General features: G+C 34.4%; 1 protein-coding gene across 4 annotated transcripts in view; it reads right to left on the reverse strand.

Annotated features, from left to right (window-relative positions):
• Positions 1-19,519, reverse strand: part of slc4a2b (solute carrier family 4 member 2b) — a 45,648-nt gene that overhangs the window by 14,297 nt on the left and 11,832 nt on the right. For 3 of the 4 annotated variants that reach the window (XM_084102853.1, XM_084102854.1, XM_084102852.1), the window contains 5 exons: positions 13,794-13,976; positions 6,813-6,975; positions 6,021-6,277; positions 4,640-4,767; positions 2,354-2,553 (listed from right to left, as the gene is read on the reverse strand). In XM_084102853.1, the coding sequence (XP_083958979.1) occupies positions 2,354-2,553; positions 4,640-4,767; positions 6,021-6,277; positions 6,813-6,975; positions 13,794-13,853 (808 nt within the window). In that variant the 5' untranslated portion in view covers positions 13,854-13,976. Of the gene's footprint in view, positions 1-2,353; positions 2,554-4,639; positions 4,768-6,020; positions 6,278-6,812; positions 6,976-11,669; positions 11,810-13,793; positions 13,977-19,519 lie in introns of those variants that run through there. The other variant, XM_084102855.1, reaches the window with a different exon arrangement.

Here is a 19,519-nt window from a genome sequence, read left to right on the forward strand (position 1 = left end):
ATAAGAAAAAGATGTAGTGAGTTGGACTAACGGTTCGAGAGATATGCGAATAACAGACACACACACACACAGACAGACAGACAGACGTTCCTGTAATTTATAGATAGATAAGTGTCTTTACTGCCACTTTTGACCAATTTATTGCAGCCTGGCTGAATAAAAGTATTAATTTCTTTTAAATACAAATTCTTACTGACCCCAATCTTTTAAACAGAACTGTACTCTATATTCCAGCATTATATTTAGCATTAGCCTTTTATCCAAAGGAATGTCAAAAGGGTTTTAAAAGTCAATCATCCACAAAATGCATGAATTCAAAGTCATTGTTTATATTACTGGTGAATTGAAGATGGCAGCTTAGACAGCTTCATTTTAAAATGTATTGAGTTACTGAGATTTCAGACCCAGATTCTTCACATAAAATCCCATTAGCTGGTGGGCAGGTCTTCATGGAAAGTTAGAACAGGATAAAGAAACCAAAGTGATAACAGCATTATTTCCCTCTGATTCATTTCTTCAGGAATCTAGCATGTTTGGAAACAATTAAAGGAAGGGTAGTAGGTGATTTGTTCCAGAAGCATTTTTTTGTTATGCTGGTTGAAAGTCTCTTTACATCCTGATAGCAGTCAATAAGTTAAGTAGTCTAAATGTATTTATATGTATTTATATGTATATATCTCATCTGTGGAAGCTGTAGGACCATAAAATGTCCGTCCAATCATTGCCCTTGTTCCGTTCCATCAGTCACCGAGCACCACAACCGAAACAGCAGCTGCCTTTTACAGTTCCTCCTGAACCAAAACAACGAGCTTATGCTACATTCACGCCATAACTACTGTAATTTGGAAGAGATGGAAACCCATGACTCTGAATACACGGAATGGTTTGTGACTCAAATTTATGCGTTTCATTGGCAACACTATCAACGCCAAAATGAATCTGCAGCAGTCAGGTGGTACAGGTCAGGGCTCTTTAAGTTGTTTATGTTCATTATTATTGTAATGTTATGTGCTTTGACACATGAGGTAGTTTAACGCCATCTCTTGTGATGCTTTTGTTTGCTCCCTGCTGTGTGTGTTCGTGTGTTTTGGAGGAGGCGTGGCTTTGGAGACGCTCTGAAGGGAGGGTGGGATCTTATGCTTTCAAAGCTAGCTCACTATTGCTAGCCTCTCTGAAAATTGCCTACCCTACCTTTAAAGGCACAGTATGGCATTTTTCGCCACTAGGGGTCGCTAACCTATTTACAATAACAAAGGCGTAGTTTGATGACGCAACATTTGCTAAGAATTATGGATCTTGTCGCCAACGTCAAGCCGACCGATCTAATAATGTTTATGGATGACTGAATACATCAACGTTTTTATCATGACTGTGATATGAAGCAGTTCGGGATTGCTAAGAGACAGCTATCAGCTCCACACGCGACGCGAGTCCCGCGGATATAAAAGGAATATGGACATTTCATTCTACCAAACTACACGCAGAATTACAACTCACAGGTCAGTTTATTAGACAAATTAAACTTGTGAGGTAACGCAGCGCTGTTTCACTTGGTCTAACATTACACTATCACACTAAACTGCATTTGAATGTGTTGAAATGTATGTGTTAGTCTGTCTGTATGAGACTAGCAGTAAACTAGATCAACATTAGAATAACATACAGATCATATTCTGACATTTTATCATTGTTGAACTATAAAACATTGATTAGTTTTATGTAAATGTGCTCACCCGTTTAATAAAGTACATGTAGGAGCGGTCGAAGTCTCGGACGTGGAGCTCTCGTTTATATACTGTCTATGGGAGCTCTCGGCATCTTGAAAACACCGCGCTGATATTGATTCTCGTTTTAGTTCTCCTTTTTTTTTATCCAAAGTCTGCCTTGGTCCATAATGTTTGAACGAAACAACAACAGCGTGCAGATAGACATTGCGAACTACAAAGTTGTCCGCGCCAGTTGCTTTGGTTACTATCAGACGGCTCTGGTTCATAGCTCTGGTTGCCATGGCAGCACGAGCAGAAACCAGGGACAACGCGGATATGACGACATTGGCGGCGACAAAACGGAAATAAAGAAACGGGACGTTTCTCGAATTAAATTACAAATTTCTCCTGGTTTGAAAGTTGTTGGAAACAGTCGGGATAATGTAAGTACACAACTAAAAAAAAGATATAACATAGATATAGTGATTTTTGCTATTTTTAAAGCAAAAAAGTTACATATTGTGCCTTTAAAGTGAAGTAGAAATCATTATGCATTTATTGTTAGTTTGGGCTTGTACATACCTCAAGATTTCCTATTATAGCAGTTATTCACCAAACCTGTAAAAGCAAGGTGGAAATTAACTCACTTTTAATGCCATCCAGGTCGGCTGAGGCCAGGGTCCGAGCCTCAAACTCATCAGTGGGGATCCGCTGGTATTTGGCCTGCTCGGTCCCCGTCATGTTGCCCGTGCGACGTCTCTCCTGAAGGTCGTAGCTGCGACTCGACACACGGGGCAGAGAGCTGGGCTCAGTGGCGCTAGGGGTCGGAGGAGCAGGTTCAGGCGTTCTACAAGAGACAAAATGAGACTGTTTTCATCAAACCATTTTTTTTAGTTTTCAATTTAGTTTAATTAATATTTTGAATTGGCTTTTATTTTTATATTTTTAGTTAATTTTAGTAAAATTTTCAGTCATTTCGTTGTTTTTTACGTTTTATTTTACTTTTTAAATATTGCTATTTTGGTGCAATTTTTTATTTCAGTTTTAAGGTACTTTTATACAACAATGATGTACTAAAAATGGAAAAGTTTTTCCTTTGTTTTTTTTGTGTACGGTTTACAACGTTGTCAAAATGATCCCCGTTTACACGGACCTGCGAAAAAGACTAAACTCACTGTATTCTGCTGCCAGGCCACTAGTTGGCAATGTCACTTTGTAAAGAAACACTACGCGCTTATTCTTCAGTCTCATGTAATATGTATGCACATCATGACATCACAGTTTTCACAAATTCACGTTTTGTGGTTTACAACGAGACGATAATGGTATCATTTTAAAAACTTGCACTTGAAACCCGTTTTATTTTGTAAGTTTGCATTTCCAAAATGCCATTGTCATGTAAATGAATGGCCAAAACACATAAAAAGTTATCTGTTTTTAGTTTAAACGTTTTTAGTTTAAATAATGAATTATTTTAGTGCTTCAGCTTCAACTTCAATTTCAGTAATAATTCCAATTTTTGTTTAGTTTAAGTTTTCCAGCTAATATTTATATTTTATTTTAGCTTTATTTCCTTTAACATAACTGTTTTAATAGTTTTAGTTAATGATAATAACCCTGATTATAAACATGCAAATCTTTTTTTAAAGTCCACAAAAGGAGTAAAAACTGCTTTGTGCTCGCAATTTTTAAAAAGTGCTAGTGTTTTACTATGATAAATATCTTTTGGTAGCTTTTTATTACTTAATTAGCTCAATAACATGCAGACAAAAAATTGCATTTTGTCGGTCCACAACAAAAATAAGATGCATGTCACTAAATTGCTTGAAGAAATACAATATAACTTAGCCATGAATACTCAATCATAACTTCAGTAGCTCACTATAGAGTACGCATTGTTCTTATGACAATCTTTACAGATTTACAGATTAATTAAAAAGTTTTTTGCACTCAATTTTGCAACAAATACAAAATCTTCTTGAGCACTTACCTTTCGTTTAAAATGAATCGTTTTTAAAAGCTTATTAGACCAAAAACATCAAGGACAAAATCCCTGTCATTGTTAATGTTACAAAAGAACAGAAATTATATTGACAATGAATCCTGTTGTTTGTAAAGACACTCCTGCATTTAAAAGATGAGAAAGCAGAAAGGAAAGGTGGAGAGCGCTTTATAAAAGCAAAGTGCGGTTGCTAGTAGCAACGGGTGAATGATGTAGACAGCGGTGATGAAGGTCTGGAGAGAGACTGATACCCTGCTGGTCTCTGAAATATCTCGTCCTAGGTAACGAACAGGGTGTGCTGTGCACTGGCATCTAATGATTCAATTTACAGTAAACCAAGAACAGAGAGGCGGACACAAGCTGGAAGTGCATGCTTTATAGCTTGTGCTACGCAACCTGCAATGTCCACCACTTCAGCTGAGCAAATAACAAAACTGAAGACACTGAGAACTTCCCTTAAAAAAAATGGTGACACAGTTTCCACCAAAATACCACAATTACACAAAAACTTTTCCAGGTCACATTTCACAACAAAATGAATGAAACAAAATTGCATGAAGTGCATTATTTTCTCATTATTTTCATGCTCACCCAAAAATTACACGTCATTTACACACGTTGTTCCAAACCTGCATGAATTTCTTTCTTCTGCTGAACACAAACAAAGATATTTTGAAGAATGTTGGAAACCAAACAGTTGATGTCCCCCATTGACTTTTATAGTATGGGAATCTAGTATAGTACCGTCAATGGGGTCCATCAACTGTTTGGTTACCCATGTTCTTTAAAATATCTTCTTTTGTGTTCAGCAAAAGAAAGAAATTCATACAGGTTTGGAAGAACTTGAGGGTGAGTAAATGATGACAGAATTTATCAGCATATTTACACTAAACGCTTGTTGCATATGGAAAGCTAAAGCACGCGGACTCACTCAGTGGATGTGCTGTCCTGGGGCTCCGAACACACCGCAGACAACGGGACGATCAGGATTCCTCGTGCAGGGAGAGGATCTGAAGTCTCAGGGGTGGACACAAGAGGGTCATCATCGGACACGAAGAACTGGACAAGAGATAAAATGATAGAAATAATTATCTATCTATTATATTGAGTATTTATATACAAGTTTGTGTTCTGAAGATGAATGAAAGTCTTTTGAGTGAATTATCCCTTTATGTTTACAGAGTATCCATTTACACTAAGTGCAAATAGCCCATCTTGTTGGCAGAGGCTATTTACACTAACTCCGCCCATATTTGACTGGTTGGGCCAGAAAAAAAGTACAAAAAAATGCAGCAGCAATGGTGTAGGGCAGGGAACGACAACTGGGGGCCTGCGTGCCAAAACTGGCCCGCCAGCAATATTTTCTGGCCCGCCGGATTATTTTGGAAGTCCTAAATGCTGCACAAAACTCTTCCAATACTTGAGAAAAGCCGTAGTCGCGCGGCGATTTCACCGCCGCATACTGTGTGAAACGCACATAGGGAATCATGCGGCGCGGGGCGGGAAATAAAGCGTATTTTAAGCGGTTGCTGAATAGAACCTTGTGGGAGCGGGACGGAAAAAAACAGTCCCGCGCAGACCTTCTTAAACCTTAGGTGTGTATGTGTGTGTCCCGAATGAATAATAATAATAATAAAAAAAGGAATAAAGTTCAAAAGTCAGACCCATCATATTCCGCGATTATAGGCCTACAGTATATAAGAGTATTTAATTTGTATCCATAGGCCTACTCTGTGTAGCTGGCCCGCCATCTACTGGCTAAAAAAAATATTGGCCCGCGGCCAAAGTTACTTGCCGACCCCTGGTGTAGGGTGTAAGGCGCATTATAGATACTTTTTGACGCCTTTTGCCAAACTCGTTCTTCTCCCTTTTCCCATCGCGTATCAGATTGGAAAGGCATTTATTTTCAATAAATATAAAGAAAATATGTAAAAAAGGGGAATTAAAGTGCCTAAAGGATATTTAATAATAAAGTGTTTATCGGGTAGGGTTAGGTTTAGGAAGGACAGCATTTATTTAATTTACACTTATGTTATTACTGCATGCTGTTTTATAATGTACTAAAACAATGGAGGTGCAAATAGTATCTAACTAGGCCACTATTTACACTTATTGCAAAGAAAATACTGCTATTTTTACATAGTGTAAATATAATCTATCATTAGGCGCTGCCTTACGTTTTTCCCAGTATTTCAGTATGCTGTCTACATTATTATTTATTGTCTTGGATAAAGTTCATTAGATGGAAGAGCTTTCACTAAATTAATAAGACATTCAATTAAATCATACATATAGGATATAAATCTGGTTACCTGAACATTGTCTTTCCTCTCAGCGTCTGTTGTGAGAGTTGGGGTGGCGCTCTGGCCTTCTGAAGCTTCTTCCTCTTCCTCCTCCTCCTCCTCATCTTCACCCTCCTCGATGGCCAAAGCACCGCTGGGGCTTGAACACGCTCTGTGCTCTTTACTGCTGCTGCTCCTCCTCCTCTTCCTCCCACTCTTCTTCCTCCTTCCATCTCCCGGGAGTTTGGACAGAGGATGGTGGATGTGATGGGAGGAGTGACGGTGATCTGAGAATGATTACAGCCGAGTTTCAGTTCTGCATTTTCACATTTATGGCTTCCAAACTATTTTCATGTGAAAAATTGTAAAAGTGGAATATTTTATTTCGAAACAAGGAAAAAAAGATTGAAACATCTTGTGAAATGTGCTCCTGTGACAATGTTGTTATTACTAATACTTTTGTATATTACAACTGTACTATTGCTGGCTCCACCATAAAAAAATTATATGTATCAATGTATATATGAGATATAAAAAAAAATTATATTATATTATATTATATTATATTATATTATATTATATATATATATATATATATACATACATATACACACACACATACATACATGCATACATACATACATACATACACACACACTGTAGCAACACTTCAAAAGCATCGAAAAAATAAAGCATATTTTTAAAATAAAATAAAATAAAATAAAATAAAATAAAATAAAATAAAATAAAATAAAATAAAATAAAATAAAATAAAATAAAATAAAATAAAATAAAAAGGGATGCGAAAGGATGTGAACTTACACTCAAAATCATCCTCATTGTAGGTGCGGTGCTGCTCGCCGGGAACTCTGGGAGGGGGGCTCAGAATCTGCTGGAAGCGCTGAACACCTAATGCTTTGTTCAGGTCACCATCCTCCTCTTCCTCCCTCTGTGGCACTCGGACAGATGAGGTCGATGACTCGGGCTGGAGGACGACACAGGATGAGGTCAATGAGGAAAAATTAATTCAAAACAAGTATAAACTAAAATAAAAAAGCAAAGTAAAATAAATGTATATTTATAGTATGTTTTCCTGATGGCCAACTGTTCCCGTTGGTGCAGTAACAGTACGAATCCTGCTATTAAGAAGTGATAAATCTCTGCACTGCTAACAGCGTCCTTAAACGATCACTAGAGGGAGTCATAGTCAAAAGCATTAACCGTCACAGAACACCACGCCGAGTTAAATGAGCCCTGTCAGAGTTCCCAGTGATCCAGATTCAGTAGTAAATCTCTTACTAAATTAAATGGGAATCATGATATAATGTAAAACAAATGCAAACACTAGAGGCTTTACAGCTCATTGGTGCGCTTACTGCAATAATATAAGCAAATATCCTCAAGTCAAAAACAAGCAATCTTATTAGCTCCACCTCAATGGAGCGTTCTCATTTGCTCAATAATCACCCAAACAAACACATGGAAAGAGACAGGGATAAAACTGATTCACTGTAAATCATTACCTGCAATATGTGTCATTTTGCAAATTCACAAAATCTTCACAAAAGTTTCCTACATGCAATAAAAATATCTGACACAACAAACCTTTTCCATTCAAAATTTGTTACAAAATCAAAACAAATTTGATTAACATCTCATCTAAACCTGTTCTTGCACGTCCACAATAGGAGAGGTTTGCGTAGTCTTCCTACTCATGTGCTCACTCACATGGTACATTACACAAGGAGAATTTCTGCCATTCAGTAGTGCTAGATATTGCATTTATATGACGTATGCATGCATTCCACGGCGCACAAAGACTTTATTATTTGTGATATATCCTTCAGTGACTAGAGTAACTGGTCATCAGTTGTTCTGGATTAAATTATCGTGCCAGCATCAATTTTCTGTAGGACATCATCTGGGTCTGATGTAGGGCTGCATGCTATATCGAAATAAAATAGATATCACGATATGACATAAAGCGAGTCAAAGCGCAAAAGCTGTGATTTAATAAACACATACGCTGCTGTTTTCAGAGTGAGATGCTGAAACAGTATCATGAGCCGCATGTGGCCTATAAAAACTCAAGTGGAAAGAGATTTTTTTATTTATTTTTTAATAAATTGTGTTTTATTTTCTGCGCAGATGCATTCCCCAACAAAATGTCCCCAATCATTCTAGAATTAATGTCTCCCAAATTTAAATTATTCAAGTCATCCTCAGAAAATTGCTGCAATTTTTAGATTAAAATAATATTTAAAAAAAAATGATAAAAATGTCTCTCTTTCTTTTACTGATAAAAAATTGTGATTGAAATTTAAAGTGTGATAATAATAAAAAAGGTTTGCTGTGCTTGTTTGTAGGGCTGCACAATTTAGCCAATATTTTGGGATTATATATCAATAAATATATATAAAATACTAAAATATAAAAAAATATAAAAAACATAAAATACTACTACTACTACTACTACTACTACCACTACTAATAATAATAATATCATAATTATACCTTAATGAATCATACAATATTACTATTTTACTGTAAAATAATAATAAAAAGAGTATTTAAGAAACATATAATAATAAAAAAATTATTTCACATTGCAACTGTAAATTTACAATACTAATACTTAATGATGGGATACATTTTTTTTAATTTTCAATAGTTAAACAATGTAAAATGTTATTTTGACCGAAACCACAGGGGGCCCTTAAAGAATAGAAGAGTAGAATAGAATAGAATAAAACATTTTTAATAAAATTTAATTAAATACAAATTACATTAAAATAAAATAAAAAATAAAGTAAAAATGTAATTACATTAAAATAAAATAAATAAAAAAATTAAAAAAAAATCATATGATTTTTGGTATTAGTTTAATAAATACTGCAGCCCTAGTCTGACAAGTGGTTGATCAAATGGTGCTGGATAACAGCAATGACTCAAGTCACTCAAATAATTGAAACTTTATTTTCACAAAACAAAAGAGAACATAAGAGTCTGCACCTGCTAACTAGAGTCCACCAATGTAAAGCTTACCATGGTTGCTAGAGCTGGCGAAAGAATCAGTCAGTGCTCACAAAGCTGTGCAGAAGAACTCATGAGAAAGCCGTTCTTCCCGTATGTCTTCAAGAACAACAAAGTGAGAGAAAACTCAATGTGTTCTCGCTGTCATCGGAGGGCTGTTAGTCTTTCTCCGCAGGGCGATTAAAAACAAACACGATTTGGAAGAAAGGCGCATGGATTCGATTGTTCAGAACAATATAATCTCCTCAGCCACACTTCAACATTTTCCACAGGCAAATATTGACACTCTCCAGAAAACATCCGTCATCTTATGGTTACCTTGTGTCGCCGAGGCTTCAAATCTGCTTTCATTCGTTCTGAGACTTTACGTGGGCGCCTTAAATGCTGTTATCGGCATGTGGGAACAACAGATTGACCAGTCTCAACCAAATCTTCTGAGCAAAACCAGTTACATTTGGTTTTATACAGTTATACCGACTTTCACCAATTACACAAAGGCGATTTGCGCTTCGTAACATCACAGGACAAAGATTATACACTTGAAAGTCCCATTAATAGTCTTTGGTGCTTTGGCTCAACTTATGACTTAAACCATAAAAAAACAAATCTGACTCATTTCAAAGATTGTGGGTAAATCCCTTAAAATGACATTGCTTACATGTTTATACTATGTATCCTTAAATACTACTGCATTTACATTATTATTATTTTAGTAGTAGCATTATTATTTATTTTTTATGCATTTATTTTTTTACGTTTATGTACCACTAACCACCAGCCTGTACTCTCAATTATGCAATACAAATTAAAAAAACAAAGAACATTTGTTATTTGAAAAAAATTAAATCTAAACAACCTTAATTTATTTCATCTCAGCTTGTTGCCAAGATAACATTTTCATTTAGTGGTCAGTTTCACTTGATATACAGTACTAAAATTAAATTAATAATTATATAGAGATTTAAAAGAAAAACGAATAAAAATGACAAACACAGAACAAAAGCACTAAACATTTAACTAAATTAAATTGAAAACAAGATATAAAATAAAATCAAAATATTAATGAAGATTATAGTATCTCAATGATACTAAAAAAAACTTAATTTATTTTTATTTCATATAGTTTCCAATATAACTTATTTTCATTTAGTTTAATTTGATATACTAAAATAATTACAACTAAAATCAAATTAATTATTATATAAACATTTTAAAAAGCTAATAAAAATGTCAAACACAGAACAAAATCACAAAAAAATTAAAATTAAAAACTAATTTAAAATATTAATAAAAACTGTTAGCGTCTCAATGATACAAAAAAAAATCATTATTCTTTTATTATTATTTTATGCATTTAATTTTTAGGTTTATTCTTCATCACATGCCTGTACTCTCAATGCAGATTATTCTGAAAATGCAATAAAATAATTGAATAAATAAAAATAAAAAAATGTTATTTGAAATAAAATAAAAATGTAAAAAACCCTTAATTTATTTTATTTCAGCTAGTTACCAAGATAACATTTATCATTTTCATTTAGTTTAACTTGATATACAGTACTAAAATAAAATCAATAATTATATAGAGATTATAAAAAAGACACAGCAAAATTACTAAAAAAATAAAATGAAAACATAAAATATAAAATAAAAACAAATATAAAATATTAATAAAAACTATAATAGTGTCTCAATGATACGAAAACAAAACACTGTTATAACTCCTATTATCCTGTTATAACTCCACTGTCATAACTCAACAAACTTGTTAGTAGACGAAAAGTGACAAATCAAAGTTTTCCTCAAAAGACTTGTGGTCAGTATCAACCCACAAGAAATACACTTTCTCTACAGTGAAATCACACTGAGGTTTGGCTCTTCGCCCAGTAATGGACGCACACATACGACGTGAACCAATGCTCACAGACCCACAATGCTCAGGCCAACAAGACAGCGAGCTGAACCCAAAGTAAACCATATAACGTCCCACAAGCCCACTCCAGACCAGCAGAATTCTTTGAGGAGAAGCAGTGGCTTACATGGCAGTGCAGCGTCTCCCATGCAGCATTAGAGTCAGTTCACACAAAGAGCCAGTGGCCAAAGCAAAGTCTCCTTCACGCGAGCGCATGGCCAGCGAGAGATTAGCCACACAGATCTCTGAGGTTTCTGAAATCCCGCTGACTCAGCAAGACACGCGTACAACACAGGAGGGAGCGTTACGGAGAGCTGTGGGTACAGAGCTGCAAATCTAGTTTTTACATGCATCTAATGTTAAGAGTACTATGAAGCCCTATATGCTGACTTTTAACAAAACGCAATACTGTATAAAATAAGCTAAACACTTAAGATATGAATCACATATGTGAGCCTTGATAACTTGTAGAAAAACCTCCTTTTAATATTTACTCAAAACGATGAGGCAAGATCCACCAGCCCTCAGCCTTCCAAAATTACCCTTCTCTCAAACTTTGTTTGCCAAGAACTGACCACGAAATATTGCAAAAAATGCATCAACAACAACTCATATCAGAGGGCCATCGACTATTATGCAACATATCACTATGAGGATGTATGGTCATCCTCAACAGGTAATGCATTTAATACTATAGCTCATTTAGGAAGTCTTTAACTCAATAAATGACTGACCGTAAACGTGTACAGGAAGTCCATTGGTCATCTAAACACGAGGGCGTCCCACAGAGCGAGAAAAATAATCTATTTTTCAAAGCAAATCTAAAAGATGAGCAAACAGAAGCCGTACGCTGCTCCGCAACCTGTCGTCACGTGACCGCAGCAGGAAGAGGATATGGAATAACCCACTTTCGCAATACCAGGTCTCGCTCGAACTCCAATCGCTGATAGTTTAGTCTTCCCCAAAACACCCCCCCACATCCACACACCCAAAACCAGCAGTCGCGTCGTTGGGTTGATCATTAACCTTATGAGTCAACAGTTGCCTGCCATCAAGAGGCCAGCCAATATCAGTTAACCAGTTATGCTCTGTACTTCTACTGAATTACACTAAATAGCAATGAGAAATTCATACCTATTGGGACATAAAATATAGGGATGCACCGAAATTTCGGCCGCTGAAAATCATTTACTGTTCACTGATTCGCTACGCTCTGCTCACATGCTCTGATAATAATAACTTTAACTTTACATTATTTGGATAATTGGTCAAAAAAGTAAACCTGTTAAATCTGATTCTGTTGCATAGAACTGAATAAAGAATAATATACTGATATTTAATATAAATATATTTTCTGTCCAATTTTAGAGTTACTTTCAATAAAACTGTTGTTATATTATTTTATTGGCTTGTATTTTTTAAATTCAGTATTATTAAAATGATTGAATTTCATTAAAAAGTCTTATATTAATACAATACAATACAAAAAAGCTATAAAAAGGGAGAGTATTTAAATGATTCATGCAAGGTGATTTACTTAATTTACTGATATTTGCACCATTTACTGCCCCCAAAAAAAAAACATGTCTTAAACCAGACGCTAAATTGCGCTGGAAATGATCCGGTTGCATCGGTATCGGCAGAACTTTCCACTCCCATCAGCGCTTTTATAATTGGTTTTAAAGCTAAATGATATAAAATAAATGCTTCTGTGTCAATAAAAATGGTAATGGGAAAGATCAAGCACACCGACAACTATTTGAACTGCAGGCCCAACATAGTGAAGCAGAACTAGACTGAAGAGACTGGATTTGTGTCGGAAGGGAGCTGGCTCTTTAACAGCAAAACCCTGGGAACGCTGACTCAGCAGTGTGGGTTTGGAGAGGATGCAAATCAAGTCACACAAAGTTGCTGTATATCACTGCAAACAGCTGCAGGAGAAAGAAAAAAGAGAGTCAATTTTGCGGGTGAGAAGGTCTTTGAGTTTCCTTCGAGTTGCCCGAGTGAGTTTTATAGTATCTGTTAGTGATACTGAGCCATTAAAGACAGACCGCACAGATAATTACAAAGCAGATGTTTGTTTAGGAAGTCTGCCTTTTTTCTCTTGTAAAAGATGAGCACAAAAAGTAAGTGAATGAATGAGGCCACTACAGATGGAAATCTAGGGGGGAAAAAAAATTAATAAATGTGCACATATACCTTACAAAAGAGTTTTTTTGGATACTATGGTAATACCATTAAATACCAATCAATTTCTCAATATTTATTGGCATCTTTTTATAAAGTATTAGCTTCCTTTACCCTTACTGCAGTCCTAAAATGTCCATACTTTAGTATTGTGCAAATAAAATGCTTAGTTTACAGTTTAAATTGTTACATCAGCATATGTATATATCAATTGCTATAAGTATTTGTATTATTAACCTATATCATATGTAAATCTCTTATCAGCCATTTAAAAAAAGCCTTTTTGATCAGTTCCTATGAGAGAATCATGTGAATCCCATGGTAATTATTCAATATGTTGCATAAAAAAGTATATACATTATATACAGTATGTATATATATACACATACATACACACTACCAGTCAAAAGTATGCAATAAATGATTTTTTTTTTGTTTCTTATGCTGAACACAGTAAAACCAGAAATATTTTAAACTTTTGCTATTTAAAATAGCTTTTGTTAATAGGCAAGGCAAGTTTATTTATTTTTATTTATAGAATAAAGAACATGTAGTTCTACGTAAATGTCCTTATAAACTTGCCTTGCCTTATTTAACTATAGCATAATCCCGGCTTAATCTAAGCCCTGTCTGTGAAACCGGGCTTCGAACCAATGAAGCACTTGACTTACGTTGTGAACGAATGACGCCACGGCATTGGTGAGTTCATCTGAAGACACGGGGTCACTCATGGTCGACGTCAGGAGACTGGGGTGACGCAGCACAGGAGACGCTGAACAACACTTAGATCTGCAGAGGCTTTAGCCTTTCTCTTTCTCACTGAGACTCAAGCAGGAGTTTATAGGCAGCATAACCTGTGAACAGTTTGAAATGTTAAATAACTTGTTAGTTGCAAATTATTATATTCATGTTACAATGGTGTGTTAAAACAATAGTATGCTCCTCCATTTATGGCATAACATAACAGTCCCCTTCATATCCAAGGACTGATAACAACCAGATTAAAAAGCTGCTACTGTAAGGACACGCAGATAAGAGACTCATGCTTGAAATAAATAACCATAAAATATTGGATGTGATTGCAATAGTAGATAAAGGTTTGTTCAACTATCATTCATTTAACTGAACGCCATACAAAGATTACTATGAAGGACTAAAAATGACAGAACAAAAAATAAATAAATAAATAAATAAAAGTAGAAATAAATAAATAAATGCAGAAATAATAGTGAAAATAAATACATTTTGGTAATATAAATGGCTATTTCTGTATTTTTACATGTATTTATTTATTTATGCATTTCTATATCCATTTATTTATGTATTTATACATGTATTTATATATTTATGTATTTATATATTTATTTATTTATTCCTACATTTATTTATTTCTGTATTTCCACATTTCTACATTTATTTATTTCTGTATTTCCACATTTCTACATTTATTTTTCTACATTTTACAGTTCACAGTGTAAACGTTATAGTTTGGTGCTATTTTGCTTCAAACGCTCGCGTTATACGCGCGTCCTATTCGCTTTGGATTCAAAATGTTCAAGCGTCGAACTAGACGCGGATACGAATTTGACGCTCTATTCGCGTTTGGTGTGAGCGCAGAATAATGAACAGGCTGCGATGTCAAGATTGCATTGCTGGAATGTGTGTGTGCGTGTTTGTGTGTCTGTGTGTGTGTGTGTCAGTCAGAGAGCGGGCGCGATCGAACAGTGGAAACATAAAAACATACTCCATTTTGTTCATACAGGACATAATTAAAACTGCAAAGTGTTTAGCCTACTTATATTTGTGTAAAACACAACATTGTGCTTTTGTCAAACTGTAAACTCTTGTCAAACTGTAACCTACAACTGTCACCCAACCAAAATCACACACACATGCTGTTTAAAAGCCAAAATGACAAGAAAAAACATAAAAACGAATGAAAACTGATAACCGCAATGCATTGCAATGGACGAGGAAGCAGAGAATGTCCGAGTGTATTGGGTTAGCTATGCGTACTGTGATTGGCTCATCGCGTTTGGGGGCGTGGCTTAGCCATTGGTCAATTAGCATACATGCGCAGGGAAAAATAAATGTAGAAATGTGGAAATACAGAAATAAATAAATGTAGAAATGTGGAAATACAGAAATAAATAAATGTAGAAATGTGGAAATATATAAATAAATGTAGGAATAAATAAATGTATAAATAAATACATATATAAATATATAAATAAATAAATAAATATATAAATACATAAATATATAAATAAATGTATAAATACATAAACAAATACATATAGAAATGCATAAATTAATAAATAAATACATGTAAAAATACAGAAATAGCCATTTATATTACCAAAATGTATTTATTTTCACTATTATTTCTGCATTTATTTATTTATTTCTACTTTTATTTATTTATTTATTTATTTATTTTTCGTTCTGTCATTTTTAGTCCTTCATACATTACAACAGTCGTCTCAAGAGCTTGACTTAAGAAACCCTTCAGGCTGAAGTCAAAACAAAAAGTCACACTTTACAATAAGGTTAACTTTTGCTAACTACATTACACTGATAAAACCAAACCCTTAATCTGTTCTTTCAGAGGAGTTTCACTGTCAACAAACAACAGGGAGTTGAAACGGTCAGTAATACCATAATAAGATGCAATTACAAAGAATAGGAATTTTCTAATAGACAATTTAGCCTACTAATAATACAGAAATTGAATAACTAAATGTAAAAATCAGTAAAGTTTTTTCTGTATGAATTACATATAAAATGATTATTATTCAAGTTACTGAAGTTATTCAGAGAAGAGCAGTGAATGATTCTCTTGTTTTCTTTTGTTATTTAGTTAACATTGAATGACAGACAGCAGCAGGTTTATTAGGCTACTGTCACTTTAAGACCAAACGCACAGATTTAATATACTGACAATCATTAGATTACTTTCCCAATTGTTTATGTTTACTAAAGACATAAGCAACTTTAGGCACACAGAAAGCTGCTCAATACGCTCGAGCACGTCCGGCAGGAGAAATTATATTATATTAAAATTATATTAACCGTATTCATAGTCAATAAACCATCTTTGAGAGCAAGGGGACCCCCCCTGTGGTTCAGGGGCCCTACACAACTTACATACTTTGCATATGGGGAGGACCGGCACTGGTAGTTAACATGAACAATACTGCAAAGCAGCATTTATTAATCTTAATTTCAACATTTACTAATATATTTTTGACATCTGATCTGAAGTTATCTTTAACACAGTACCTATTAACAGTTATTGCAACTAACTAATGAACAATGGTCCACTAAAATGAACAAGAAATGTATTTCGCTCTGTTAGTTTATGTTAGCTAATGTATTAACTAATGTTAAAGACCTTACTGTAAATTGTAACCAACAAAATATATTACCTTTAATACTTCTAATTAACCATTGATTTTCAACAAAGACAACTTAAAAAAAAATAAAAAAAAAAGCATTCTTTTTAATTGCTAATGTGGACACCCTTTAATTAGTCCTGTGTGAAAGTATCCTTTGCTTTGATGCAGAAGTCTGTGCAAAAATACAATTGTTCAATTGAGTTGAGGTTTGACCACAAACTGGAACTTCAAGGACGTCAGCATTTGTTTTTCAAGTCTTGCCTTTGTTGATTCATTTACGTGCTTCCTTTCACTGAAAGCAATAATTGTGTTTTAATCCACACTCTCTGGCAAAAGGAGGTTGTGTGGCAAAACTTATTGATATGTGGAGCAGTTTACCCTTTTATCGGCCCTGATTCAGTTCCTGTTAAAAAGAAACATCCAGTATGATGCTGAAGTTGTGGTCTTGCATCAAACATGTAAAAGTTCAGCGACAATCTTAACAGACCATAAGAAATCCTTCCACATCGTTTTAAAAGACGATGTATATTCCAACCCCCCAAAAAATACACGTTTTTATCATGAGAAAAAATTCAAATTTCATAAACATAATCTGATAAAAAAAAAAGATTGAAAAAGATTGTTAATAAGAAAGTAATGAGAGAATAAGGCAATGCAACCTCAAATAACTTGACCTTGTTTAAAGAGACACATGAAATCGAGAAGGACCAAAACTATGGACTATAAACACCAAGTTCAATGAACCCTTATAAAAAAAAAAAAAGTTGTTCTTGCATATAAATATGTTCTCTGCATTATCTTATATTCTTCTTGCAACACAGTTCTAAGAAACTTGACAGCTATCTTTAAGAGTTATCTAAATATAGAGCACACTATATTGTAATTTTGCAATGTCTCATTAGATGCTAAATTTAGATATAGGCTGTTCCTCAGTAGTTACATCAACTTTGTCGGAAGGTTTTCAACAAAGCTTTTCCGGACCAGTTGAATTCATATAAACTGCATGATTCAACTGCTTTGTGAGTGGCACACTGATCAACATTTCTAAGCTTTCTAAAAAGAAATCAAAAATGTCTAACTTTGCTCAGCTGACTGAGCAAAGTTAAGAAACTTTCCCACGGTTTCACAGACAAGGCTTAAGCCTCAAGCTGGTTTACCTTAAAGCAACTTTCACTTACTTTTTTTTTTTCTCTAAGGCATGTTCATAAAAGCTACTTAAGTGCCCTAATTGAACTAAGGCCTAACCTTGGCTTATGCCCTGTCTGTGAAACCGGGCCTTTGATATGTATATTTAGATATTTTACAGAGAAAACTGATTTACTGGGGGAAAAAAAGATTGTCCTTTGATTCATAAGCAAGGTCACTGCACTGTATAAAAAAAGTTGAAAATTAGACTTTGCGAATTGCTTAACTTATTTTGATTAGTCAGATTAATGTAATTTAAGTTGAAATGACTTAAACATCCAAGTTGATTGTACTTAAAAGGTAGCAACTTTTTTTTACAGTGTTGTTTTAGAACAAAGTGCCTATTTTCAAGTAGCTAAAGGTCAGAAATGATGATGCTAAACCAACAATGTAAACTGGTTTATAATAGTGAGAAAAAGTGTAACAATAATAGTGACAAAAATGTCACAAATTATGCGAGCTTGCAAGTGTCTCTAAGTATCCTAATAGCAAACAACCTAATAATTTAAGCACATTTGATATTAAAAGATGGAGTTTACACATTTGAGATCAGAAACTTCATCTTATTCTAAATAAATAAAAAAAAATAAAAAAAAAGTTAACAGTGAAGTATGTACATTTTTGGGCCTCTAGCGACACTATTAATGACTGTTTTCAAACTGGTTTCCTGAACAAGTATTTTAACATTTTGAAAATTAAAGTTTCTTTGTTCCAAAAAGGAAGTGTTTTTGAAACAGGAAGTATCTATTATTGCACAATGAAAGATGATAAGAGAATCCATTCTATGCTCTTTGTCTCAGTTTTGATTTTGTTGATCAAAAACAACATCTAATGCTCAAGTTGGTTCAACCAGGTGTGCATCTGCACATAGTGTATCAGTCTCTATTAAATGGGGTGCACATACCACGTTTGCATTGAAAATTACATGGATGTAAAAAACTAGTTAATGACTGAGTAAAGGAATCATGTTGTTTGTTGATTCTATTTCCCTCTCAATTTCTCAACTTTGTAACCACTTCAACAATTGAGAAGCAGATACCCACAAATGTCGAGTGCATATTTTGCTTCTAGCAACGCCAAATTATATTATCGTCTACTACACTTAACTATGTACCTTGAATGTGAACCCAAAACAGGATTAGCTCTTAGAGATGACATGGACTAACTTGGAAAGAATAAAGAAAGTGGGGTAAATGACACTAATTTCTTGTCAGACAGGTATGCAATTCAATCCACTGTACGAGTAACTTGTAGGTTTTCTAATCTAACTTAAAGTTATCCCACTAACTTCCACTGGAATCCCTGAACGGTTCTAAACAGAGAGCTAAGGATCATGCATCATTCCCAGTTTGGAAAATCCTTTTGCTTTTGTGAAAGGCAAACAGGCTTACTGGATTATTTTCAAGTATGTCCATAAAACATAATTTCAGACAAAGCAAAGACTGCCAATAAAGATGCCATTCTGCAAATAGACTTTCAATCACAATGTGGAAACCTCACCGTAAAAATATAAAACGCTCAATGACCGAGTAGGTCAGCAAATATAGAATTTCTAGTTTACTAGTGACCAACGGCTCGTCCACATGAAAGACATGTTTGTCAGTTGAATTTAAACCTCATACAGAAAAATGTTGAAAAATTGGTTTGGATCAAGAATTATATGGTGCCGCCTTAAAGATCTGGGCTTGTAACTGAAAGGTTGCAGGTTCAAAACTCCAAACAAGTCCCTGTAATAATGTCAAAACACATATGGGAAGAATATTGGATAATCAAGCCTAAAACTAATTTTCAAAATTGTAAAAATTTATTACAAC

The sequence above is a fragment of the Abramis brama genome (assembly GCF_963993115.1).
Source record: "Abramis brama genome assembly, chromosome: 24".
NCBI classification, from domain to species: Eukaryota; Metazoa; Chordata; class Actinopteri; order Cypriniformes; family Leuciscidae; genus Abramis; species Abramis brama.